Source organism: Bos indicus x Bos taurus, chromosome 14 (genome assembly GCF_003369695.1).
Source record: "Bos indicus x Bos taurus breed Angus x Brahman F1 hybrid chromosome 14, Bos_hybrid_MaternalHap_v2.0, whole genome shotgun sequence".
Classification (NCBI taxonomy): domain Eukaryota; kingdom Metazoa; phylum Chordata; class Mammalia; order Artiodactyla; family Bovidae; genus Bos; species Bos indicus x Bos taurus.
The window spans coordinates 60,730,883-60,757,782 of record NC_040089.1 but is presented as its reverse complement, the minus strand read 5'-3'; the positions used below and the strand labels follow the sequence as shown (position 1 = coordinate 60,757,782).

Below are 26,900 nucleotides of genomic sequence, written 5' to 3'. Positions count from 1 at the left end.
ACATCACTGATACTCCCACCAGCAACATTGGTAATTTACCTTGTTACCAGACCCTTACAGATGTTCTCTTTTAAAGTAATAATATAATGATAGGGTCTGTGTTTTCTTAACCACTAAGTATTCCAAATGATCACCCATGTTTACAGATTCTTTACTATGAAATATTTTATAAGTAAAGAGTCACAGGAGTTTTAATATGTTGGTTGATAGCTTGTTTGCTTGCAGTATTGTTTGCATATAGTTTAAGGTGATGGCCAAGTGAGGAAAGTAGAAGAAAGCAATAGAGATACCCTAGACTCAGTCACCCTCCCTTCAAAACCTGGCACTGAAGAGCAACTACGCAAACTCATCCTGATGATCTCTGTTTTAAGGGGATGAGAAGTAGATCCATCTTACAAAACTATTAATAACCCTTCTTGTAGATAATGCATTATCAAAGGTGTTAGATTGAAGAGAAGTACATTTCTTTAAAACCAAATAATCAGTAAAACATTTATCTATAAACTTGTTTATCTTTTCAGTTAGTATTTTATATCCTGATTGGTTTTGGCTAAGTTCTTTATGCCCTAATATCCAACCATGAGAATTAAAATGCAAAAGTCACAAGGTATAATATTTTGAGAGTGTATCTTTAACTTCCTTGGTAGGTAGTAGTAGGTGGTTCTTTTAGAAAAGTATGCTTGGGATAAAAGTTGCTACAAAACGAGAGTACTAGTTATTGTGACTATGGAACATATATTATTTTGAAAGCCTTAATGTTGACTGAACTTTGACTTTTCTAGACTATGCCATGCCTTTTCTGATGATGGCATACCTTAAAATCATGTTGTATTTCTATGTTCATTTGCCCAGAATCCATGAAACAAGATATACTCTGGGAGCAAAGTGTTTCATCATTAAAGGGGACCTTATAGATACTGCAGTTCAACATGTTTAATTGATGCTTAATGGATGATGATGGTGGTAGCGGTGGTGGAGATAATAAGAAGGAGGAAGAGAATAATTTTTGGAGCTCTTATGTGTCTCCTACTCTGCTTAGTGCTTAAGTTTTCTCATTTATTAAATGAGGAAGTTAAGTTCCAGAAAGGGAAACAACTCTCCTAAGATTAGTCAGTAAAGCCAAAATTCAAATCCAGATTTCCTGACTCTCAGTGTAGTCCACCCTGCATATAGCCACCTAACGCTGGCTATATGAAAACCATTTTAGACATTTGACTCTCCAAAGTCTTAAAATTTATAATCATAAAGATTATTTTTTGATGTTTTTAAGTATTTACATATATATGTTGAAGGGCTTTAGCCTTATTTTATGTATTGTCTATATTCCCTAATTGCTGTCATTTCTATTTATTGAATTTTTATTTTAATCTTATTATGTCTATTCTTTAAAATAAGAAGCTACAGTGAAATATTCTCTTATAAATGAGGACCCTGAGGATCAAGTAGAAGCAATAAACTTTCTGAAGGAAGTCAGTTAAGTAGCAATAAAGCTGGAATTGTAGCGCCCATCTGTTACCTCCAAACTCTTTCTACTTTATTCTATAGTTGCTTATTGAAAAATAGCAAAATCAAACGAACTTGAAGATGATTAGTTTGTGTCACCATAGAAATGTATACACTGTCTCCTCTCTTGCTATCTCTTGGTCTGTTTGTGCCTCATTTCTTCTTGAAACTAATATGAATGATAAAATAGTACACTCTACTGTCTTTTTAAGAAATTCACACTGAGTCTTTTCCCTCTTAAATACTTGGAGAAAATGAACATAGGTTAATACCTAAACTAACGTGTTAGGTATTCCCTGGCAGTCCAGTGGTTAGGACTCCATGCCAGGGGTGCCCAGGTTTGATTCCTAGTCCTTACTTTTCAGTAAATATTACTCTAGATAGAGGAAAAAAACTGTTTAAAAATTATTGCCTTCTGACCATATTGTAAGCTGCTTAGTCGCTTCAGTCGTGTCTGATTCTGTGCGACCCCATAGACGGCAGCCCACCAGGCTCCGCCATCCCTGGGATTGTCCAGGCAAGAACACTGGAGTGGGTTGCCATTTCCTTCTCCAGTGCATGAAAGTGAAAAGTGAAAGTGAAGTTGCTCAGTCGTGTCCAACTCTTAGCGACCCCATGGACTGCAGCCCACTAGGCTCCTCCATCCATGGGATTTTCCAGGCAAGAGCACTGGAGTGGGGTACTTCTCCATTGCCTTCTCTGGACCATATTGTATAGAAAACTGCGAATGACTTTTCTTTCTTTCAAATGAATACAAGAGGAAAATCTTTCCTTCATTTTTGGAATATAGGCATATCAATAAATATGAAAATGTAAAGTGAAATAAATTATTTTTAATTCAAAACTAATGAAAACATCAATCCTTGTTAGAAAATTTAACAAGGTTTAGAAAAATCTTATTAATAAAATGAGAAAATTAAACAGCTACTCAGCAGTAGATGCTGACATTTTTGCCATCTTTTTGTAAAATTTCCCCAGTCATCAAATTTCTCTTTGATGGCTGTAGTAAAGCAAATTAGAGAAGAATGGTTTGGAAACTTCTTTTTGTTGTTGTTTTTTGTTATATGACTGCCTTAAAGCATATTGCACTTGTAAGACAGTGTATTCTCTTAAATGAGCCCACTTATTTTTCACAGATCTTTTTTTCTCCCCACTGTGGCCATGCATACCAGTGTCTTCTTTGAAAGCAGAAATGAAAACATATCTGATTTTGGATACTTATGTTAAGGTTGGCCCTGAATAGTAAAACCCATTCAAGACCATGGTGTTTGAAAAATTTTAAATCCTAAAAACATGTCCCATTAATGTTATAATTGAATTATACTCCAGCTATTTCATCTAAAATACCTTTTTATGTCTTTTCCTTTTTGCTCTTGCCATCACTTTTAATGATCCATGGGCCTACAGTGTCTTTACATCCAAAATGCAAAGCAGACAAATGGGCATCTCAGGGAAGAACATGACCAAGAGCACCAGCATCAGCGGAGACATGTGCTCGCTGGAGAAGAATGATGGCAGCCAGTCGGACACCGCAGTGGGTGCCTTGGGCACCAGCAGCAAGAAGCGACGCTCTAGCATTGGGGCCAAAATGGTAGCTATCGTTGGTCTTTCCCGGAAGAGCCGCAGTGCTTCTCAGCTCAGCCAAACGGGTAGGCATTTTTATGTTACTGTTGACTTCCTAATTGAGTTGTAATTAAAACACATAATCTTTTCTCTTACTCATTCGGCCTCAGTAATGTGTGGATGATGACAAGTACCAGAAGGAAAGGGGCGTTTTAAGCTAGTGGACCTTTCTGAAAATATAACCATGACTTTGTTTTTCAGTGATGAGCGAACCTGCTTGGAAGTGAACCTTGGTTACTGTTCTTGACATGCGCTTCACATCTTTTCTCCTCAAGGAGGAGCTCAGCTGTGGTCCCCCTGATTTGTTTCTGGTCTTTTGCAAAGGTGCTCTGATCTGTGAAATATTTGCTTTTCTTTAGGTTCCTCAAGTTGGAACCCACCAAGTTAATTTCCACTCCCAGCAAGTTACCACGATGAAGATGACACCACATATTTTGTGTGAATAATATACTTCTTTTATTGCTGACAACCTAACTTCTTTTTCAGTTTGTAAGCAGCATTTACCAGTTGTATCAATTTCCTCACTGCAGTTTTTACTTTCCCGGTTAACATTTCAAGCAGCAATATTCTCCAGCTGCAGGGGTGGAGGAATTTTCTGCTGATGGGGAAGATATTCAAAGCTTTGCTATTCGAAAATTCAGTCTCTAAATCACATCTGCAAAAATAAATTAGATACCACCCTCCTAACTCAGAAAAGCCACTGTTAGCAATTAAGAATTTATTTGTGAGTCAAAGCAATGTCTTTTTTCAAATGGGTGTTGATAATTAAACATTCAGTCCCTGGTATCTGGGAAATAATAGCATATCTTCTACTTAACACACAAACAAAAGCATGTAATATGGTGTTTCTTTTACAGCAAATAAATTATAGGCAAATGGATTAAATCTCATTTATGTCTGAATACTATGGTTCTGGTACAGAGAAGTCAGGACATAAATCTGCAACACAGAAGAATTTAAGGGTACGTTAGTTCCTGGACCCGCCTAATCTTGTTTTTACAAACTATACCAGTGACTCTGGATTTTGAGCCTTATATAATAATATTATATTGAAATAAGATTTTGATGGCTTCCCTGTATCCTGATTGTAACTTACTATATTTACTGTGATTATGTTAGAATTATTATTTAATGTTTAATTTTTAATTTATGTTTAATGTTAATTTAGAGTTTAATTTTTTACGTAGTGTTTTAAAATGTTATTTTGCGTTTTAATATAGAATTAGGGATTTAATGTATGGACAGAGAGATCATATCTAAATGACTTTTTTAATTGCTAATATTTATACATACATAATTAACTGTGTTGTGCTAAAATGATAGATGTTGGCCTTTTGAAGTTGAGAGGTTTCTTTCTCTAGCAGTTAGAACTTTATTGCATTTTTCTATTTAAAACTTACATTTGTAAACCTAAAACTGCTCTAAAAATAAAGTCTATTAATTGTTTTAAATGAAGAACCTAAAATAGACTCTAATAAGACTACAAGCTAGAGAATATGTGGTGTTAAACTAAATAATTAATTCTGTTCATTTGAGGGTTTTGGATAAATATTGAACACTTATTGTGTGCCAGGCAAATTGAGAACACAGATGATTCAGAAATCATTTATAACCTGAATTGCTTATACTCTAGTAGAAGATATATACTTAAACAGATTACTTCAAAATCCTGTGTCAGGGACTTCCCTGTGGCCCAGTGGTTAAGACTGTCTTCCCATACTGAATGTGCAGTGTTGATCCCTGGCCAAGGAACTAAGATCCCACATACCTTGAGGCCAGTCAGTCACACAATTTAGTGATGGGTTTGATGTGGGGAGGTGAAGGAGAGAAGATTCTAAGGTGATTCTCATGTTTCTGGCTTTCATCCACGGATGGATGGTTATAGTGCTATTAATGGATATTGGAAGCATAAAAGAAGGAGTAGGTTGGGATAAGAAGGGTGAGTCCTTCAATTTAGGACACTTTGAATCTGAGATATCTATGTAATATCCAAGTAGAAATGTCTAGAACATATTTAAATACATACTTCTAAAGCTCATGTCAGAACCAGAGATATAAATGTGAGAATCATAAAGTTTAGAGGTTGCTTGAAACCATGAACATGGGTGAGATTGCCCAAAAAGAACACGACAGATAAAAGAGCAGTAGATGAAGAAAATACTTTGTGCAAGATTAACTTTTTAGAACTGGACAGAGAAAGAGGAGCCGGTGAAGACCAAGGAGATATTACCATGAAGAAAGAACAAATACTAGAAGAGAGCTGTGTCACAGAAACTAAGAATGTAGATTTGAAGAGAAAATGGTCAGTATTTCTCAATGATCAATTTCATTCTTTGTAGTTTGGGCATTAATATCCCATATATCTTTCCTTGACAGTGTTTTATTTAATGATAGAGCTCTGTTGACCATACACTGATTTGGTTTTTATCTTCAGAAACACTGTGATACTGGCAGATTTTAAAAATGTAGTTTTTCCTTGTTATATCCTATAGCCCCTTTTTACATATATAGCATAGCAGAAAATAACGTGTTTCTTTTTGTTATGGTCTTCATTGATATTCAGTGACATTGTAATGGTTAAAATTTTTATCATCTTAAAATGTGTAATTATTCCTATCTGCGCACTGTATAGCTTTGACCTGTATTGACAATAGAATTCAGAGTATCTCTCACTTTAAAGCCCAAGTTTAACTGTAGAATAGCCAACAGAGATAGTTTGGTAATTATTGAACTCCAAACTTTCATTGGGTTTCTAAATTCTGTATTTATGTGTATATGTTTCAAGTAAGATTTTTATGTTGTCTTTTCTTTAAAAATACAGTAATAAGCTCTAACAGTGTTTAAAACTGAAATCTTCAAATTTATTACCTAAACTTTGATCATATGATAGCATTATCTAAAACAATGAATGGATTTGTGATGCTGGATCTTACATTAGATCCTTTGTTTTGATTTTCCTGGCCTCTTCGTGGAAATCTGCATGTACTTAAGTTGTAGAGTTATCACTTAATGAATGATATATCATACATAATGCCTTCAGCTTCTTAAAATGATATTTATCATCATAAAATTAAATATCATTTTACCAGCATGAATTTTCAAGATGAGATAAAGACTGCTTGCTTGACTTCTGAAGAGTAGAAAGCTCAGCAAAATAGTATCTTTCTAAAGAATGTTGAAATTATTCTGAATTATATCAGTAATCATACATAAATAATAATTGGTGAAGGGGAAACCATTTATAGAGATATGTTGGTTCATACACATAGTAGATAACTCATATCTCTCTTTTATCCCCGTGCTATTTTGTATCCTTTGACTGCTAAATGGAAACTCGCCATTTTTAAAGCTTAAATATATCTTGCTAAACATCACAACCTTGTAGAAAGTGCATGGAGTGAATAAGGAGACTTGGTTGCTATTGCTTACCCTGGGTTATATAAGATATCAAATATGGCCTCTTAAAAAAACCTACCCAACATATCTGAGTCATAGAATGTTCATCTGACATATGGAATTAACACCTGCTGTCCTAACAGGGTTTTTATAAGATCATACTTTAAATGTATAAGAAAGTGCTTTCAGCACTTAAAAATCACTTTGCAGATGTAAGCTATCAGTAGCAAATTCAGCCTCATATGGGGAATCAGGAATTCTATTTTAGACATGTTGATTTTGAGATGCCCATTAAACATCTAAGTACAGTTATATGTTTAATTAGATATGCAACTGTAGTCTAGTAGGTCAAGCTAAACATGTAATTTGGGAGTAATCAGCAGGTAATATTTAAAGCTGTGGCACTAGATAATATTGCTTAGTGTAATTTGAATCAAGAAGAAAACTATAATAAAAACAGAGCCATGTTATATACCAACATTTAGAAGTCAGGAAGAGAGTCCATTAAAGGAAACTAAAGAGAGAGCAGCCATTAAAGAAAATGAAAAAGAAGAATATGGTATCTTAGAAACCAAAGGAAGGAACTATTTTAAGGAAGATGATCACCTCTGTCAAGTGCTTCTGGTAATTCAGATAAGGTGAAGACTGGGAGTTGACCATTGGATTTCACATGATGGAGGAATTTGGCAAACCTTGACAAACCTTGCAGTGGAGGACAAAGCTTGATTTAAGCAGGTTAACAAAAATGAGAGAGGAGGTAGAGACTGTGAGAATAACTTCCAGAATAAAAGTTATAACACATGGACTTCCCTGACCTGCCAGTGGGTTCAGGAGGATTCCACATGCCGCCAGGCACCTGAGCCTGTGTGCAGCAACTGCTGAGCCCTTGCTTCACAGCAAGAGAAACCACCTCAGTGGGAAGCCCACACACCTCGACACAGTAGACCCTGTTCTCAGCAATGAGAGGATGCCTGCACACAGCAGCAGAGACCTGGTGCAGCCAAAAATAAAATGAGTGAATAGAATCAATTAAAAATAAACAAATGCGACTGATCCTTTAAAGCAATTTTTAACACCTAATACTTATGGAGCACTTTCACGTGCTAGGCAGTTTTGGGGGGCACTTTACATGTAAGTCACACAACAATGTTATGAAGAAAGAATTAATTACTATTACCCTCATTTTACAGATGAGGAAACTAATGTAGGCAAAAAGAGTAAGTTCCCCAAGTTTACTCAACTGGTGAGGGTCAAAGTTGGGATTGAAATGCAGGCAGTATATTCATTCTTCATTCTTAATTATTCTGTTATAGTCTAGACTAGCACCGTTAAATAGAACTGTTAGCTTTTTGGCAAGTTCTGCATCTGCTTTATCCAATACAACATGTGGCTCTTGATCACTTTCTATGTGGCTTCTGTGACTAACTAATACATTTTAAATTTGTATAATTTTAATTTAAGTAGGCACATATGACTGATGACTACTGTGTTGGTGCAAATAAAAACAATTTCTAGAATTTTGGTTTAAAAAAGAAAATAAAAAAATAGGACTATAGCTTGGAAGAAATAGAGTCAAAGAAGAGTTTTTGCCTTTTTAATAACAGAGGGGATACTTCTGGGGAATACTGAGTAGGTGAGAGGGTTTCAGATCCAGAGCTGAAGCAAAGATCAGCTGTTATCACCTGTGGCCACTCAGGGATCTCGACTCTTTTCACCTTGTAGTAATTTCTAAGCTCATGTAGTACTTTTTATTTCCTCTAATTGTAACATTTAGTAATTGTAATCATTTGTATATTGGTTTATCTCTTGGCTAGACTGTTTTTTTTTTCCTTATTTTGTACCTCCTTCTCAGTGTCTGCTCATATCAAATAAACTGATCTCCAATGAAAGGCCCATATACTTCTTTGGAGTTCATGATGAAGTTCTCTGAAAATGGTGGAACTAATTTTTGTCTTTTAGCCTAAAAGACAGAAAAAGAAATTAAGCACTACCATACTTAATATATGGCTTTACCCTAGTTTTCTCAGTTGGTCTGAGTGTAAGTCAGGTGTCATATGCCTTTTTGGAGGTGTTAGTTCCGTTATCCCTGAGAAAGTGGGCGAGAGGCTTACAGAGATTGCAAGAGGCTTGCAAAGAAACTGAATTGAGTATAATACCAATGCTGCGACTACACGAAAAAGGTAGACCTGAAAATTCTAACCTTATGTCAAGCTTTTCATTAGGTGCGGATGAAGCAAATGCAGTGACACTCTAAGATCTGACAAGTCCCTAAAAATTGTAAGTTCTCAGGAAAATTAATAAAATACAGATTTATAGCCACTATTATTAATGATGAACTTTACATTTATACTTTATATGATCTACGGTGTTTCTTTATGAAGTTTCTTTTTCAACTATGACATTATTAAAACTAAGTATGAGAAACCTGAATTCGGAACCAGACCCTCGAATTGCTCTGTTTATTAGCTAACATAATGCCAGCTGCTTTAAAATATAAACTGTGAAAATTTAATACAAAAGAAGTTTATTCATTGAGCAGATACCAGTCCAAATATCAGTTATTCCCAGTGGGCAGTGGCCTGCCCTGTGGTCGTTCGGAGTTGGAGGCTCTTTTCGTCTCGTGGCTCTACCCTCTTGTAGGGCCTTGGAGCCCTGTGTATTCAGCCAGCACGTGGGAAAGTGTTTATGAGCAAGAACTGGAAATAGTGAGCTCACTTCTGCTTGTATTTCATTGGCTGCAACTCAGTCACAAGATATTGGAAAATGGGAGGTTAGGAAATGTAGTCCAGGGAGTGCTCAGGAAAGAGAAGAAACGGTTTTGTAAGCAAACCAGTATTTTTAAAAACTAAAATGAATATTACTTCAAACATTTTTCTTGACAGGATAAAGTATTAATTTGCCATTTGAATAATGACTTACAAATATTTATTGCATTGTAGTATTTTAAAATATTTGTATATTATTTTACGTATTCAAAAAGTAAATATATTTGTTTTTAATTTTTTTACTGAAATGGATGTAGTATTTTAAAGATTTTAAACAACTTGTCTAGTGTGTAATTCCAAAAGGCTTAAAACTTCTGTTCTCAGTTCAGTTCAGTCGCTCAGTCATGTCCAACTCCTTGTGACCCCATGAACCACAGCACACCAGGCCTCCCTGTCCATCACCAACTCCCAGAGTCCACCCAAACCCATATCCATCGAGTCGGTGATGCCATCCAACCATCTCATCCTCTGTCATTCCCTTCTCCTCCTGCCCTCAATCTTTCCCAGCATCAGGGTCTTTTCCAGTGAGTCAGCTCTTCACATCAGGTGGCCAAAGTATTGCAGTTTCAGCTTCAATATCAGTCCTTCCAATGGACACCCACAACTGATCTCCTTTAGGATGGACTGGTTGGATCTCCTTGCAGTCCAAGGGACTCTCAAGAGTCTTCTCCAACACTACAGTTCAAAAGCATTAATTCTTCAGTGCTCAGTCTTCTTTATAGTCCAACTCTCACATCCATACATGACCACTGGAAAAACCATAGACTTGACTAAACGGATCTTTGTTGGCAAAGTAATGTCTCTGCTTTTTAATATGCTGTCTAGGTTGGTCATAACTTTCCTTCCAAGGAGTAAGTGTCTTTTAATTTCATGGCTGCACTCACCATCTGCAGTGATTTTGGAGCCCAGAAAAATTAAGTCAGCCACTGTGTCCACTGTTTCTCCATCTATTTGCCATGAAGTGATGGGACCAGATTCCATGATATTAGTTTTCTGAATGTTGAGCTTTAAGCCAACTTTTTCACTCTCCTCTTTCACTTTCATCAAGAGGCTCTTTAGTTCTTCTTTACTTTCTGCCATAAGGGTGGTGTCATCTGCATATTTGAGGTTATTGATATCTCTCCCGGCAATCTTGATTCCAGCTTGTTCCTCCAGCCCAGCGTTTCTCATGATGTACTCTGTTCTAGTATATAATAATTCTAAGTGAATGTTTGCTAAATTCACAAGTGTATTAAGAGATAACTTTGTAATAATGAAGAATAATGTAGATGTTAAATAGTAGTACTGTCTCCTTATGCCATTAGAAATCCCAAACTAACACTAAAGGATACATAACATGTTAAGCTAACAAAAAATGTGACTTTAACACTAAATTTAGGCATATTTCTCACCACTGAAATTATAATAATGCTTTAGCACTTATAATTCTACGAGCCATTATTAATTAAAAGTCATGTCACTATTTGTCATTTGCTAATAAGCTTAAGTGGTTCAAATGTTACAGATGAGGCAAACAAAGTATTTCTTATAAGTGAAAGCTGTTATTAGCATAAGTTATGTTAAAGTACTTCTGTAGCAAACTAGGATCAACAAGTGGCTGCGGAAGAGCAATTTTATTGTTACTGAAATTAATTTAACATATCTTAAATTTAAACTGAATTTCATATCTTTTTAAAATTTGTTTTTAATTGAAGCATATTTGCTTTACAACATTGTGTTGGTTTCTGCCATACAACATCGTGAATCAGCCACAAGTATATATATGTCCCCTCCCTCTTGAGCCTCCCTCCCACCCCACACCCATCCCATCCTTCTAGGTTGTCAGAGAGCACAGGGTTGAGCTCTCTGTTAGACAGCAGCTTCCCACTAGCTATCTGTTTGACATATGGTAATGTTTATGTTTAAACGCTACTCTCCCAATACGGCCCACCATCTCCCCTCACTGTGTCCACAACCTGTTCTCTATGTCTGTGTCTCTATCCCTGCCCTGCAGATAGGTTCAGCAGTACCATTTGTTCTACAAAATTTAACTTTCAATTTTTTTGCCTGAGCAATCGCTCAGTCATATCTTACTCTTTGAGACTCCATGGACTGTAGCCTACAAGGCTTCTCTGTCGGTGGGGCTTCTCCAGGCAAGAATTCTGGAGTGGGTTGCTTTGCCTTCCGCCAGGGGATCTTCCAAACCCAGGTATCAAACCCAGGTCTCCCACATTGCAGGTGGGTTCTTTACCATCTGAGCCACCAGGGAAGCCCAAGAAAACTGGGAGTGGGTAGCCTGTTCCTTCTCCAGGAGATCTTCCTGACCCAGGAATCGAACCAGGGTCTCCCGCATTGCAGGAGGATTCTTTACCAGCTGAGCTACCAGGGAAGCCCAATGGTGGTAAAATATACATAACATAGAATTTACCATTGACCACTTAACCATTTTTAAATGGCATTAAATTCAGTGACATTAATACCTTCATACTGCTTTGCTACCATTATCACCATCTATCTCCAGAACTCTTTTAATCTTGTAAAACTGAAATAATTCCCTATTTGCTTTTTCCCCCAGCTTCTGACAATCACCATTCTATTTTCTGTCTCTGTGAATTTGATGACTTTAGGTACATAATATAAGTGGAATGGTATAGTGATTGTCCTTTTGTGACTGGCTTATTTCACTTTGCATAATGTCCTTCAAGTTCGCCAATGTTGTAGCATATGTCAGAATTTCCTTCCTTTTTAAGGCTGGATAATATTCCATTGTATTTTTTTTTTTTTTTTCACAGAAAACTAGTCAATCTAATCACACTGGGACCACAGCCTTGTCTAACTCAATGAAACTAAGCCATGCCCGTGGGGCAACCCAAGATGGGCGGGTCACGGTGCAGAGATCTGATAGAATGTGGTCCACTGGAGAAGGGAATGGCAAACCACTTCAGTATTCTTGCCTTGAGAACCCCATGAACAGTATGAAAAGGCAAAATGATAGGATACTGAAAGAGAAACTCCCCAGGTCAGTAGGTGCCCAATATGCTACTGGAGATCAGTGGAGAAATAACTCCAGAAAGAATGAAGGGATGGAGCCAAAGCAAACACAATACCCAGCTGTGGATGTGACTGGTGATAGAAGCAAGGTCCGATGCTATAAACAGCAATATTGCATAGGAACCTGGAATGTCAGGTCCATGAATCAAGGCAAATTGGAAGTGGTCAAACAGGAGATGGCAAGAGTGAATGTCGACATTCTAGGAATCAGTGAACTGAAATGGACTGGAACGGGTGAATTTAACTCAGATGACCGCTATATCTACTACCGTGGGCAGGAATCCCTCAGAAGAAATGGAGTAGTCATCATGGTCAACAAAAGAGTCCGAAATGCAGTACTTGGATGCAATCTGAAAAACGACAGAATGATCTCTGTTCGTTTCCAAGGCAAACCATTCAGTATCACAGTAATCCAAGTCTATGCCCCAACCAGTAACACTGAAGAAGCTGAAGTTGAATGGTTCTATGAAGACCCACAAGACCTTTTAGAACTAACACCCAAAAAAGATGTCCTTTTCATTATAGGGGACTGGAATGCAAAAGTAGGAAGTCAAGAAACACCTGGAGTAACAGGCAAATTTGGCCTTGGAATATGGAATGAAGCAGGGCAAAGACTAATAGAGTTTTGCCAAGAAAATGCAGTGGTCATAACAAACACCCTCTTCCAACAACACAAGAGAAGACTCTATACATGGACATCACCAGATGGTCAACACCAAAATCAGATTGATTGTATTCTTTGCAGCCAAAAATGGAGAAGCTCTATACAGTCAGCAAAAACAAAACCAGGAGCTGACTGTGGCTCAGACCATGAACTCCTTATAGCCAAATACAGACTTAAATTGAAGAAAGTAGGGAAAACCACTAGACCATTCAGGTATGACCTCAATCAAATCCCTTATGATTATACAGTGGAAGTGAGAAATAGATTTAAGGGCCTAGATCTGATAGATAGAGTGCCTGATAAACTATGGAATGAGGTTCGTGACATTGTACAGGAGACAGGGATCAAGACCATCCCCATGGAAAAGAAATGCAAAACAGCAAAATGGCTGTCTGGGGAGGCCTTACAAATAGCTGTGAAAAGAAGAGAAGCAAAAAGCAAAGGAGAAAAGGAAAGATATAAACATCTGAATGCAGAGTTCCAAAGAATAGCAAGAAGAGATAAGAAAGCCTTCTTCAGCAATCAATGCAAAGAAATAGAGGAAAACAACAGAATGGGAAAGACTAGAGATCTCTTCAAGAAAATCAAAGACATCAAAGGAACATTTCATGCAAAGATGGGCTCAATAAAGGACAGAAATGGTATGGACCTAACAGAAGCAGAAGATATTAAGAAGAGATGGCAAGAATACACAGAAGAACTGTACAAAAAAGACCTTCACGACCCAGATAATCACGATGGTGTGGTCACTGATCTAGAGCCAGACATCCTGGAATGTGAAGTCAAGTGGGCCTTAGAAAGCATCACGACGAACAAAGCTAGTGGAGATGATGGAATTCCAGTTGAGCTATTGCAAATCCTGAAAGATGATGCTGTGAAAGTGCTGCACTCAATATGCCAGCAAATTTGGAAAACTCAGCAGTGGCCACAGGACTGGCAAAGGTCAGTTTTCATTCCAATCCCAAAGAAAGGCAATGCCAAAGAATGCTCAAATACTGCACAATTGCACTCATCTCACACGCTAGTAAAGTAATGCTCAAAATTCTCCAAGCCAGGCTTCAGCAATATGTGAACCGTGAACTTCCAGATGTTCAAGCTGGTTTTAGAAAAGGCAGAGGAACCAGAGATCAAATTGCCAACATCCGCTGGATCATGGAAAAAGCAAGAGTTCCAGAAAAGCATCTATTTCTGCTTTATTGACTATGCCAAAGCCTTTGACTGTGTGGATCACAATAAACTGTGGGAAATTCTTCAAGAGATGGGAAGACCAGACCACCTGATCTGCCTCTTGAAAAATTTGTATGCAGGTCAGGAAGCAACAGTTAGAACTGGACATGGAACAACAGACTGGTTCCAAATAGGAAAAGGAGTACGTCAAGGCTGTATATTGTCACCCTGTTTATTTAACATCATGAGAAACGCTGGACTGGAAGAAGCACAAGCTGGAATCAAGATTGCCAGGAGAAATATCAATAACCTTAGATATGCAGATGACACCACCCTTTTATGGCAGAAAGTGAAGAGGAACTCAAAAGCCTCTTGATGAAAGTGAAAGAGGAGAGTGAAAAAGTTGGCTTAAAGCTCAACATTCAGAAAACAAAGATCATGGCATCCGGTCCAAACCCATCACTTCATGGGAAATAGATGGGGAAACAGTGGAAATAGATGGGGAAACAGTGGAAACAGTGTCAGACTTTATTTTTCTGGGCTCCAAAATCACTGCAGATGGTGACTGCAGCCATGAAATTAAAAGGCGCTTACTCCTTGGAAGGAAAATTATGACCAACCTAGATAACATATTCAAAAGCAGAGACATTACTTTGCAAACAAAGATTCGTCTAGTCAAGGCTATGGTTTTTCTTGTGGTCATGTATGGATGTGAGAGTTGGACTGTGAAGAAGGCTGAGTGCCGAAGAATTGATGGTTTTGAACTGTGGTGTTGGAGAAGAGTCTTGAGAGTCCCTTGGACTGCAAAGAGATCCAACCAGTCCATTCTGAAGGAGATCAGCCCTGGGATTTCTTTGGAAGGAATGATGCTAAAGCTGAAACTCCAGTACTTTGGCCACCTCATGTGAAGAGTTGACTCATTGGAAAAGACTCTGATGCTGGGAGGGATTGGGGCAAGAGGAGAAGGGGACGACAGAGGATGAGATGGCTGGATGGCATCACTGACTCGATGGACGTGAGTCTGGGTGAACTCCGGGAGTTGGTGATGGACAGGGAGGCCTGGCGTGCTGCGATTCATGGGGTTGCAGAGAGTCGGACACGACTGAGCGACTGATCTGATCTGATCTGATGCTAAATCTATTTTTAATTTTTTAAGGAGCCATCATATTGTTTTCCATAGCAACTACACCTTTTATATCACCACCATTGATACACAAGGGTTCCATTTTCTCTACATCCTTATTAACACTTGTTATTTTTTGATAATAGCCATTGTAATGGGTGTGAAGTAGTCTCTACCGTAGTTTAGATTTCTATTTCCCTAATGATTAGTGATATTGAGCATCTTTTCATGAGATTATTGGCTACTTGTATATCTTCTTTGTAGAAATGTCCATTTGCGTCCTTTGCCCATTTTTTTTTAAATCAAAGAATAATTGACATATAACATTATATTAGTTTCAAGTGCACAACATGAAATTCAGTCTTTTTATATGTTGTGAGATTATCACTACAGTAAGTCTAGTTAACATCTATCACCTTATATAGTTACAGAATTTTTTTCCTGGAGTGAGAATTTTTAAGAGTTAATCTCTTCCAAAACTATGTTAAATAATAGTGGTGAGAGTGGGCACCCTTTTCTTGTTCCTGATTTTAGAGGAAATGCTTTCAGTTTTTCACCATTAACAATGTTTTCTATGGGTTTGTTCTATATGGCTTTTATTATATTGGTGTATAGTCCTTCTATGCCTACTTTCTGAAGAGTTTTTATCATAAATGGGTGTTGAATTTTGTCAAAAGTTTTCTCTGTATCTCTTGAGATGATCATATGGTTTTTATCTTTCAGTTTGTTAATATGGTGTATCACATCGATTGATTGCATATGTTGAAGAATCCTTGCATCCCTGGGATAAAGCCCATTTGATCATGATATATGATCCTTTTAATTTGTTGTTGGATTCTGTTTGCTAGAATTTTGTTGAGGATTTTTGCATCCGTGTTCATCAGTGATAGTGACATTGGTGTGTAATTTTCTTATTTTGTGGTATCCTTGTCCGCTTTTGACATCAGGGTAATGGTGGCCTCATAGAATGGATTTGGGAGTTTTCCTTCCTTTGCAAGTTACTGAAAGAGTTTGAGCAGGATATATGTTAACTCTTCTCTAAACTTTTGGTAGAATTTGCTTGTGAAGCCATCTGGCCCTGGAATTTTGTTTGTTGGAAGATTTTTGATTACCGTTTCAATTTCCATGTTTGTGATTGGTCTGTTCATGTTTTCTGTTTCTTCCTGGTTCCATTTTGGAAGGTTATACTTTTGTAAGAATTTGTCCATTTCTTCCAGATTGTCCATTTTATTGCCATATAGTTGCTCATAGGAGTCCTTATGATCCTTTGTATTTCTGTGTTGTCTGTTGTAACTTCTTCCTCATTTCTTATTTTATTGATTTGAATCTTCTCCCTTTTTTCTTGATGAGTCTAGTTAACAGTTTGTCAATTTTGTTTATCTTCTCAAAGAATCAGCTTTTAGTTTTATTGATCTTTGCTATTGTCTCCTTCATTCCTTTTTCATTTATTTCTGCTCTGATCACTCATTATTAGAGAAATGCAGATCAAAGCTACAATGATGTATCATTTCATACCAGTCAGAATGGCCATCATCAAAAAGTTCACAAACAATAAATGCTGGAGAGGGTCTGCAGAAAAGGGAACCCTCTTGCACTGTTGGTGGGAATGCAAATTGATACAATTCACTATGGAGAACAGTATGGAAATTCCTTAAAAAGCTAGGAATAAAACTACCATATGGCCCACAATCCCACTACTGAGCCTATACCCTGAGGAAACCATAACTGAAAAAGACACATGTACCCTAATGTTCATTGCAGCTAGGACATGGAAGCAACCTAGATGTCCATTGACAGATGAATGGATAAAGAAGGTATGGTACATATCCACAGTGGGATAATTCTCCCCTATAAAAAGGAATGCATTTGAGTCAGTTCTAATGAGGTGGTCTAACCTAGAACCTATTATACAAAGTGAAGTAAGTCAGAAAGAGAAAGACAAATATCATATATTAATGCATATATATGGAATCTAGAAAGATGGTGTTGATGAACCTATCTATAGGGCAGAGATAGAGATGCAGACAGAGAGAACAGGCTTTTGGATACAGTCTGGTGTTGAACCTATCTATAGGGCAGCAATAGAGATGCAGACAGAGAGAACAGACTTTTGGTTACAGTCCAAAAGAGAGGTGGGATGATTTAAGAGAGTAGCATAGAAACCTATACATTAACATATATAGCCAGGCAGGGGGAATTTGCTGTATGACACAGGGAACCCAATCTCTAATTGGACTATTTTGTTTTAATGGCAGAAAAATATAAGCCTGTTTTTAGATTCTTAAGTCACTTGTGTATTAATAACATTTTGTATATAACTTATTTAAATTTCTCTGAATCCCATTGGATTGTAAATCCTTGATGGTAGGTACTCATCTCATTCATTTTTATATCTATGGTACCTAAGATAACAGTTGATATCTAGTAACTACTCAGTACATGTTTGAATGAATGAATGAATGATTTAGTACATCTTTGTTATAGATATTAATAAAATAACTTAAAACTATGTTGCTCCAGATGTTAAACTATTGCAGTGAAGTTTTTAAAGCTACAAATAATCATTAAATATATGTGAAATATTTCTTATTTCTCATCTCACATTCTAGTGTTTTGTTATTATTTATGGAAAGAATAGCAGAATTTGTGAAAGATATTAGGGAACTATCCATTTACATCTATAAATGAAAATTATCTTGCATTATCCCTTTCCAAGCATAAATATTATACTCTTAATCAAATTATTAAAAATTTGCTAATGAATTCTATGGTATTTTAATAATTTCCTTAAACCACAGACATTACTGTACATTTATTATGCTACTTACTGTTCCCATTAAGTAAACATTTTTATCACTCTTTGCAAGGAAGGCATCTTAGTGGGCACTGTGAAAGATAAAACTTCACAAAGTGGAGTCCCTATTCTCTCATAGCTTTTTTATTTGTTCTTAAAATCTGTTGAAAAAAAATGAGTTGTAAGCCTGAATAAATATAAAACAAGTTGGAACATGATAAAGACAAGCAAGAGGTACAAAGAATATTCTATAACGGCATGTAGCAGAATGGAGAAAAAGATTTTAAAGTTTTACATACTGGATCCCATCTCTGCTACTTGGGCATGTCACTTACCCTCTTTAAACCTCTACTTCCTCAGCTGTATAGATAGTGGAATCTATCTTCCTACCTCATGAAGTTGTTATAAGCACTTATGAAAGCACTTAAAATATTGTCCAACAAGTTCTCAATAAGTGGAGGCTGCAACTGTTAATATTATTAACATTAGTTTAGCTGTTATTATTAATATTATCATGTAATCATTAGTGTAGCCATGGAAAATTACTTTCAACATTGATGCTAAATAACAGTTGACCTAAGCCTTGAATTTTTAATGTTGTTTAAACTCATGAAGATGCTGAAATAAACAGGTACATTTCAGACATGGTCAATATTAGACCCAGAGCTATGAAAATGCAGTTTTTGTATGAGCAGAGCAAATAGTAGTTGATATAGTGGGAGATTACATGAGCGATATAGATTGGGGCAAGATTACAAAAAACTTAAAGCCAAGCGAAAGAGTTTAAACCATACAGTTGGCAGTAGGGAGCTATTGCAGGGTTTGAAGCATGGTCATGACAATCAGGGGCTTCCCTGGTAGCTCAGCTGGTAAAGAATCTGCCTGCAATGTAGGAGACCCCTGTTCAATTCCTGGGTAGGAAGATCCCCTGGAGAAGGGATAGGCTACCCACTCCAGTATTCTCAGGCTTCCCTGGCAGCTCAGATGGTAAAGAATCCGCCTGCACTGAGGGAGACCTGGGTTTGATCCCTGGGTTGGGAAGATCACATGGAGGAGGGCATGACAACTCTGTATGTTCTTGCCTAGAGAATCCCCATGGACAGAGATGCCTGGCGGGCTACAGTCCATGGGATCACAGAGTCAGACAAGACTGAGCAACTAAGCACAGCATAGCATGACAATCAGCTGAAAAGATTTTGTCAGTAAAGACTTGAGATCAAAAATAAGAGACAGTTTTATTAGTTTAGAACAGAGATGATGCAGGCCTAATTAGTGGTGTATTAGTTTCTGTTGCTACCTTAAGAAATTACCACAAATGAACATAGCTACCTAAAACAGTGGAAATTTACCATTCTATCAGAAGGCTAGGTTAGCTGGGCTGGTTTCTTTGCTGTGTGTCTTACAAGACCAAAATCAAGGTATCACCAATATTGGGCTTTCATTTAAAGGCTCAGGAGAAGATTGTTTTTCTAAGTTCATTCAGGTTGTTGGCAGAATTCAGTTCCTTTCCATTGTAAGATTAAGGTTTCCATTTTCTTTGGCACTTGACCCCCTTCCTTGTCGAGACAGCAACATACACTGAATCTTTCCTGTGCCTCTTATCTCTCTGCATACCCATTCAGCTGCATGTGCTGCCAGATGAAGTTCTCTGCTTTTAAAAGCTCATGTAATTAGACTGAGCCTATTTGGATGATCCAGGACATCTCTCTGTTTTAAGCTCCTTAACCTTAATTACATCCTCGGGGTGCCTTTTGCAATATAATGTGACGTGTTTCTAGGTTCCAGAGGACAGTGCATGGACATCTTTAGGGGTGATTTTTCCTATGATGATAGTGGATGGAGACAGATAAGTGGGGAGATTCAAGAAATACTGCAAATATTTTTAAATGATTATTTACATCCTATGTGCTTCCTGAGAGTTGATGCAAAAGGGAAATAAAAGTTAATTTTCACAATTTATAGTATCTGACCAAAGAACACATACCAGTTATTAAAGATGTCAGCCTTTTTCCCAATAGAAAATTAAGAAAAGTCTGTCTATCATTTAAAAAATGTAATTAGCAATAGCGTAGTTTGATCATGTTAATTTTCACAACCTGAGATGTATAATTTATCATCTCATTTCACATACTAGAAAACTGAGACTTACAATTTGCATGGAGAACAGATATAGTCCAAAGCCGGCACTCTTATGTGGCCCCACTGCTAACATAATGTTTTTATAAGTAGTTCTTTTCATATTATTGCTGCTGCTGCTGCTGCTAAGTCGCTTCAGTCGTGTCCGACTCTGTGCGACCCCATAGACGGCAGCCCACCAGGCTCCCCCGTCCCTGGGATTCTCCAGGCAAGAGCACTGGAGTGGGTTGCCATTTCCTTCTCCAATGCATGAAAGTGAAAAGTGAAAGTGAAGTCGCTCAGTCGTGTCCGACTCTTAGCAACCCCATGGATTGCAGCCTACCAGGCTCCTCTGTCCATGGGATTTTCCAGTCAAGAGTACTGGAATAGGGTGCCATTGCCTTCTCCATTTCATTAGGGGGAGGGAAAAGTTCTCTTCACAATAAAGGTTTCTCAAGGAACTACTTTAATTTAATATAGGTTTTATTTAATGTAATTGGACATAATTTGAAGATGTAAATAGCCAAATAATTAGATTGTACATCCTAGTAATCAGTAAAGGCCTAGTAAACAGCTAAACCATAATGAGTCTAATTGTAAGCTGAGCAGCACATATTAAGGAAGAGAAATCTTTTAATTTTATTAAAATTAAGTGCTTTATAGTTTTTGAACACAGAGTATAAACAGTATTAAAATGTAATTTAAAGTAAAGCCCATTTTTAATGAAATTCCCACACACCCTGAATAGATCTGTGGAGCTACAGTATGCCTTTCCTTCAGTGGGTCCTGTTCCTATTACCCACCTGGAAGACTTCCAAAGAGACAGTTGCAGGTATTTGTTAGAAATGTAATACAGCCCTAAGCTAAGCAGTGTAAAATTCTACTAGGCGTAAGGATCATTTGTTTTTGCAACATGTGAAAGAAGGTAGGAGTGCTGACTCACTGTCCCCTTGGACTTTTAAAGTTCTTTGCTGTAACAGACATTATAGAATGAAAAACACGAAGACAGAATCCATATTTCCTCTCTGATGCTGCTCTAAGACAGGTCCTTCTAACTTTTTATTGTATGACTTTCTTTAAAACGGACACTCCTATTTCACTGTCTTATAGTATCTTATATTGTTATTTAATAAATATGCATTAAAATTCTTCTCTATGGCAGACAGCAGAGTTTATATGAATAACTGGGATCCTCCTCGCATGGTTTTCATGTTCCAGTGGGAAAGACAAGACTTAACAAAATAATAGTCAAAATTACAAAGTTTTATTGATGGAAAAGTACCATGCAACATGAAAGTGTATCATGGGAGATGCTAACTTAGTCTCGCTCATCTTTACCTCCACCCTGTCTCTCGCACATAGTAGGGCTTCAACAAATGCCTATTGAATGATACGCACTTATGTACAGGGCCCTTCTGCCTTTGTGTATGGTTTATTCAGCCATCTCTGCATCTATAAATATGGTCCACAAATAATCTCCATATGGCAAAGAAGGCGAGGGTGGGATGATTAGAGAGAACAGCACTGAAACATGTATATTACCATATGTGAAATAGAGGACCAGTCCAAGTTTGATGCATGAAACAGGGCACTCAAAGCTGGTGCACTGGGATGACCCAGGGGGATGAGATGGGGAGGGTGGTGGGAGGGTGGGTTTGGGACGGAGAGGCACATATACACCCGTGACTGATTCATGTCAATGTGTGGCAGAAACCACCATGATACTGTGAAGTAATTAGTCTCCAGTGAAAATAAATTAATTAATTTTTTAAATTGAAAGCCAAATGACCAAAGCCAAATTGAAAAGTGATATGATTTCAACTGTATAAGATCCGAATTTGTATCTGTGTATATTCTGAGGGACAGAGGCAGTAGATCCCAGTTTAACCTAGATATATGCTTGGACTCAAAACAGTGGATAAATGGATCCAGTATAAATCTCTTATGCATTAAAGTTTGGTACTGACATAAGAATGTAAATTCTGTATTTTTTAGTCCAAAGAGTGATTTGTTTGGGGTTTGAGTTTTTATTTTTTTCTAATATGTGAGAAACTCGTTGCTTTTTACTTCAAGCTTGATGGCTTACAAAATGAGATTGGGACAATAACTAATAATGGAGTCTGGATGAGGGAGGAAATATACTGATGAGGAAATTGATGGTGAGGCAGCAAGAAAGTAAGAAAAAGTAGAGATATGTGGAGACACGGAAATAATCGCAGAAAACCATAGAAAACCTGCAGTGGATGTGCTCATCACTGAGTCGTTCTACTTCAGCACTTTTCATCCAAACGCTCCTTTCCAAGGGAAAGGTGGGAGCGAACGGTAGAACAGCACCACAAGCCTCCCCGGTGCCTTCCTCCTTCCTCTGCCAGTGGTCATTTCTCCTGAAACTAGAGCTATCTGTGTCAAAGGGAAGATGTGTGACCAGAGGTTTCTGACTTGCTGTCAACCAGGCTGACTTCTTCACCTAACTGGTCAGTTGTAAAATTATCTTATAGGAAATGACAATTTGCTAGTTTCACTTCAATATGCTGAAATAGATTCCCTAAAAAAAATACAAACAGTATGTAAGAAGCTGTGTTCATTTGAAAATTCCTCCCCCCAAAATAAGGACAGTGAAATCCTTTTGCACAGATGAAAATATCTGCGTTTTAGAAACAAAATGATAGATGTTCTGAACAGTGAGAGAGATGGCATACCGTATAACTAAGTAGCTATAACTCTTATTTAAAAGTCCATTTCTTATTTCCAACTGAAATGGAAAGCTGAGGTTTATTTCCTTCATCAAGGAATTATAATATTTCTTCCAAATCATACAGTACAGTGTACAATTTTAAGCCTACTTAGGGCTCTCTCTTTGAATCATGTTCTGGAATTTAAACCCATTTACAATCAAATCTTTTTTGTTTTATTCTATATTTTATAGTGATGAAGACCAAGTGCTTCACATTTTCTATATTAGATATGATTTAACCTTCTTATTCTCAGTTATAAACTCTTTTAACTTCAGTAAAATTTCTTCGCTGACTCTGAGTAATGGACTATTTGTCTTTTTAATCCTTTCAAGCATATTTAGTATGCTTGAATAATATACCTGGAGGTGTATTTATTCTGCATTTATCTTAATGACTAGAAACAAGCTGGAAAAAGTTATACAGATGTTATATAAAAATACTGCTTTTTTTGGTTTTATTATGGAATATTTGTGTGACTCTAAAATCTATCATGACTATTCACTTTGAATAAGAGAATTGTCAGAGTTCATTTAATTTTAATCTGCTGTATCTTTTTGGTCTTTTATGATTGCTAATCCTTTCTTTATCTGTTCTTGGTATAATTTGATTTTTGTTCTTATCAGAGTCCCCATTAAGTTTCATTCTGTTTCCAGTGAGACATTTTAGTATCCTAAGGTCAGTTAAAATTCCATTGCATTTATCTATTGCCTAAAATTTTAAATAGACTATTAAACTAGAGCTAAACTTTGACTTTTTAAAAGTGTTACATGTTTAAAATATTCAGTCAATATAATTAACTGTGTTTCTGATAAAATAAGAGTGTTGTGCAGGTATTATGAACAACTAAATATTACAGAAAGTATAAAAATTATATAAATCACAGCTATATCCTCAAAAAGCTTTAGATCTATTAGGGAAGATATGTTATATAACATTTCAGTAGCAAAAAATACTGTAAGATTTCAGAAAGATCACTTCTGACTGGAGTGAAATTTTGGATGACTTCTTGAAAGATTTATAATTTGAGCCAGAATTTAAAGATGAATGAAATGATATAGGAGTGCATATCAAGCCTAGAAACATTTAGTAGTATAAGTTCAGGAAAACAGAGTATGCATCAGAGAAACATCAGTGATCTAATTTGACACAAGCATTGGTTTTTAAACTTTTTTTCTAAGCAGTTGGAGCCCTTTAATATTTGCAAGAGTCAGGCAATGTAATCCATAAGGGTGTTCAGAGATGAATATGACATTCTCAAGGAACTAAGCTATGATCAGGGTGCCTGAAGCATAGAGTAAAAGAGATAGAGTTGAGATGTGAGGATGGAGAGTTGAGCAGAGGACAGATCATGGAATATCTTAAAAGTCATGTTCAGGAAATTGAATTTTATCCTAAACCTATTGACAGTTTTGCTAAAGGGAGACTAGAGGTGGGGAGAAGCTGCTGGAGAACTTTACAGTGACTTTTCAGGGCAGGTAATGGCCTGGACCACCAGGGAGTAATGGGGAGGGAGGATGTGAATGGATGTGACTAGAGCTCCAATACTTTGGCCACATGATACAAAGAGCAGACTCATTGGAAAAGACTTTGATGCTGGAAAAGATTGAGGACAGGAGGAGAAGGGGGAGACAGAGGATGAGATGGTTGGATGGCATCACTAACTCGATGGCCATGAGTTTAGTTAACTCGAGGAGATAGTGAAGGACAGGGAAGCCTGAGGTGTTGCATTTCATAGAGTTGCAAAGAGATGGACATGACTTTAGTGACTGAACAGTAGGACTAGATGGTAGTTAGAGGTGAAGATGTAAGAATAATCAAAGCGAATATCTGAAAATCTGACTTGAGCAACTGGATAGACAGCTGTTTTGCTATTTATTGAGACAGACAATGAGAACCATGAGGTTACTTTGACAAATATAATTCTGTAATAGTACTTACTATTTGCCAGGCACTGTGCTAAGAGCTTCATGGGCTTCCCTGGTGATGCAGATGGTAAAGAATCCACCTGCAATGCAGGAGACCAGGATTCGATCCCTAGGTTGGGAAGATCCTTTGGAGAAGAGAATGGCAACCCACTCCAGTATTCTTGCCTGGAGAATCCCATGGACAAAAGAGTCTGGTGGGGTACAGTCCATTGTGCTGCAAAGAGTCAGACATGACTGAACAACTAAGAAGGCATGCATGCACATGCTAAGAGCTTCATTCACACTATCTTCAATGCGTTATCTATTAATCATCTTTAATACATTACCTAATTTAATCCTCAATAAATATTAGCTTTTAAAGAAAGCCAGATCATCAGGACTTTAAAGAGGAAGTGAGTGGTAAAATCTGGAGGTACCAGCTATAAAGAAGCAAAGGGGGAAAAGTTCTAGTTCAGAGGCTGGCAAACTATAGACCACAGGTCAAGTTGGCCATGCTGCTTTTTTCTTGATAAATAACTTTTTTCATTCAATATAAAGTTTTTTTGGAATACAGCCAAGTTCACTTGTTTATGTATTATCCATGTTACTTTGTGCTATAGCCGCTCAGCTGAGTGGTTGCCAGAGAAAATCATATGATCCAAAAAGCCATTTGGTCCTTTACTGGGAAAGTTGACCAAGCCCTTTTCTAGTTTTGTTACAGGTGGGAATCCAAGTATAATTTTACCCTCCAAGATGAGAAAAGTCTTTATATTTGGACATAAAGGGAAGGCTGGAGAAGGAAATGGCAACCCACTCCAGTATTCTTGCCTGGGAAATTCCATGGACAGAGGAGCCTGATGGGCTATAGGTTGCAAAGATCAGACATGACTGCACACACACACCCAAAACATAAGGGGAAGGGAGTAACTGAAGACAAGAGAGGAAATGACTAAGTGTAGAAGGAGACTCCCCAACATTTTTATTGGATAATTTTAAAATCTCAAATATAAAAAGACTTTAAAAATAACAGTCGAGCCAATTTTCTTTTTCCTGCTTAATTTTTAGTTCTTTTGAACTCCAAAAAGAGTTCTCTACTCTAGCAAAGCTGATCACTCCAGGATTATCCAGTCAAGAAACAGTGCTCCATTGTTGTGAGAGAAAGGGGTTTTCCGCTAAAATAGCCTCAAAATATTGTCATTGTCCATACATTTACCACCCAGCATATTTATCGGGTGCTCTGCATGTCGTGTGCCCTGCATATTGGGCTTCCCAGGTGGCGCTAGGGGTAAAGAATCTGGCTGCCAATGCAGGACACATAAGAGATGCTGGTTCAATCCCTGGGTCGGGAAGATCCCATGGAGTAGGAAATGGCAACCCACCACTCCAGTATTCTTGCCTGGAAAATCCTGTGGACAGAGAGGCCTGGCAGTCTACAGTCCATAGGGTCACAAGGAGTCAGACATAACTGAAGTGACTTAGCAACTTGGGAACTTGGCAACAACTGCATAAATCAACAACTGTGCTGCTTACCACCTCTGCCTCTGGTTCACTGAACAGTGCTTTCTTTAACTTCTGATCTTCTCGTTTTGTTTTTTGGACTAATACAGCATATGCATTTAATATTGTAAAACAAATATAACAAATTCAGTACTCACATGTTAAAAGAAAAATCCTTTGCAGTGGATAACAAAAATCCTTTGTTATCATTTCTCCACTTTGTCCAGAATGCTGTTTGGAAGATCTTGTTTCTTACCCTGTAACCTAGAATTATTCCCTCTGGATTTTGGCAGCATTTGAGAAAAATGACATGATCATAGCAGTTAACTATGCCTTTTCCAGATATGTGCAGTTTGGGAAGTTCTGTTCTTTGTGGATAATTGTAGGTTAATGTTGACCACTATTGTTTACCTTAATGAACATCAGATTATGAAAATGAAGTAATAGTATGTTTTAGTATGAATTTGATCATGAGTTTATATATTGTTGTGAAACAAAATTGTTTTAATGAGAAAATAAGTACAAGCTCTTGCTTTCCTAAAATCTTTACTGCTATAGCTTCTGTGAATTTTTAAAAATTGAAT

The 26,900-nt window shown here is 37.2% G+C and overlaps 1 protein-coding gene across 43 annotated transcripts in view; it reads left to right on the top strand.

Annotated features, from left to right (window-relative positions):
- Positions 1-26,900, top strand: part of RIMS2 (regulating synaptic membrane exocytosis 2) — a 603,774-nt gene that overhangs the window by 506,358 nt on the left and 70,516 nt on the right. For 23 of the 43 annotated variants that reach the window (XM_027561351.1, XM_027561350.1, XM_027561346.1 and 20 more), the window contains one exon: positions 2,911-3,152. The exons of the other annotated variants lie outside the window; for them this stretch is intronic. In XM_027561351.1, coding sequence (XP_027417152.1) covers positions 2,911-3,152 — 242 coding nt within the window. The remainder of the gene's footprint in view (positions 1-2,910; positions 3,153-26,900) is intronic. 43 annotated transcript variants of the gene reach the window in all.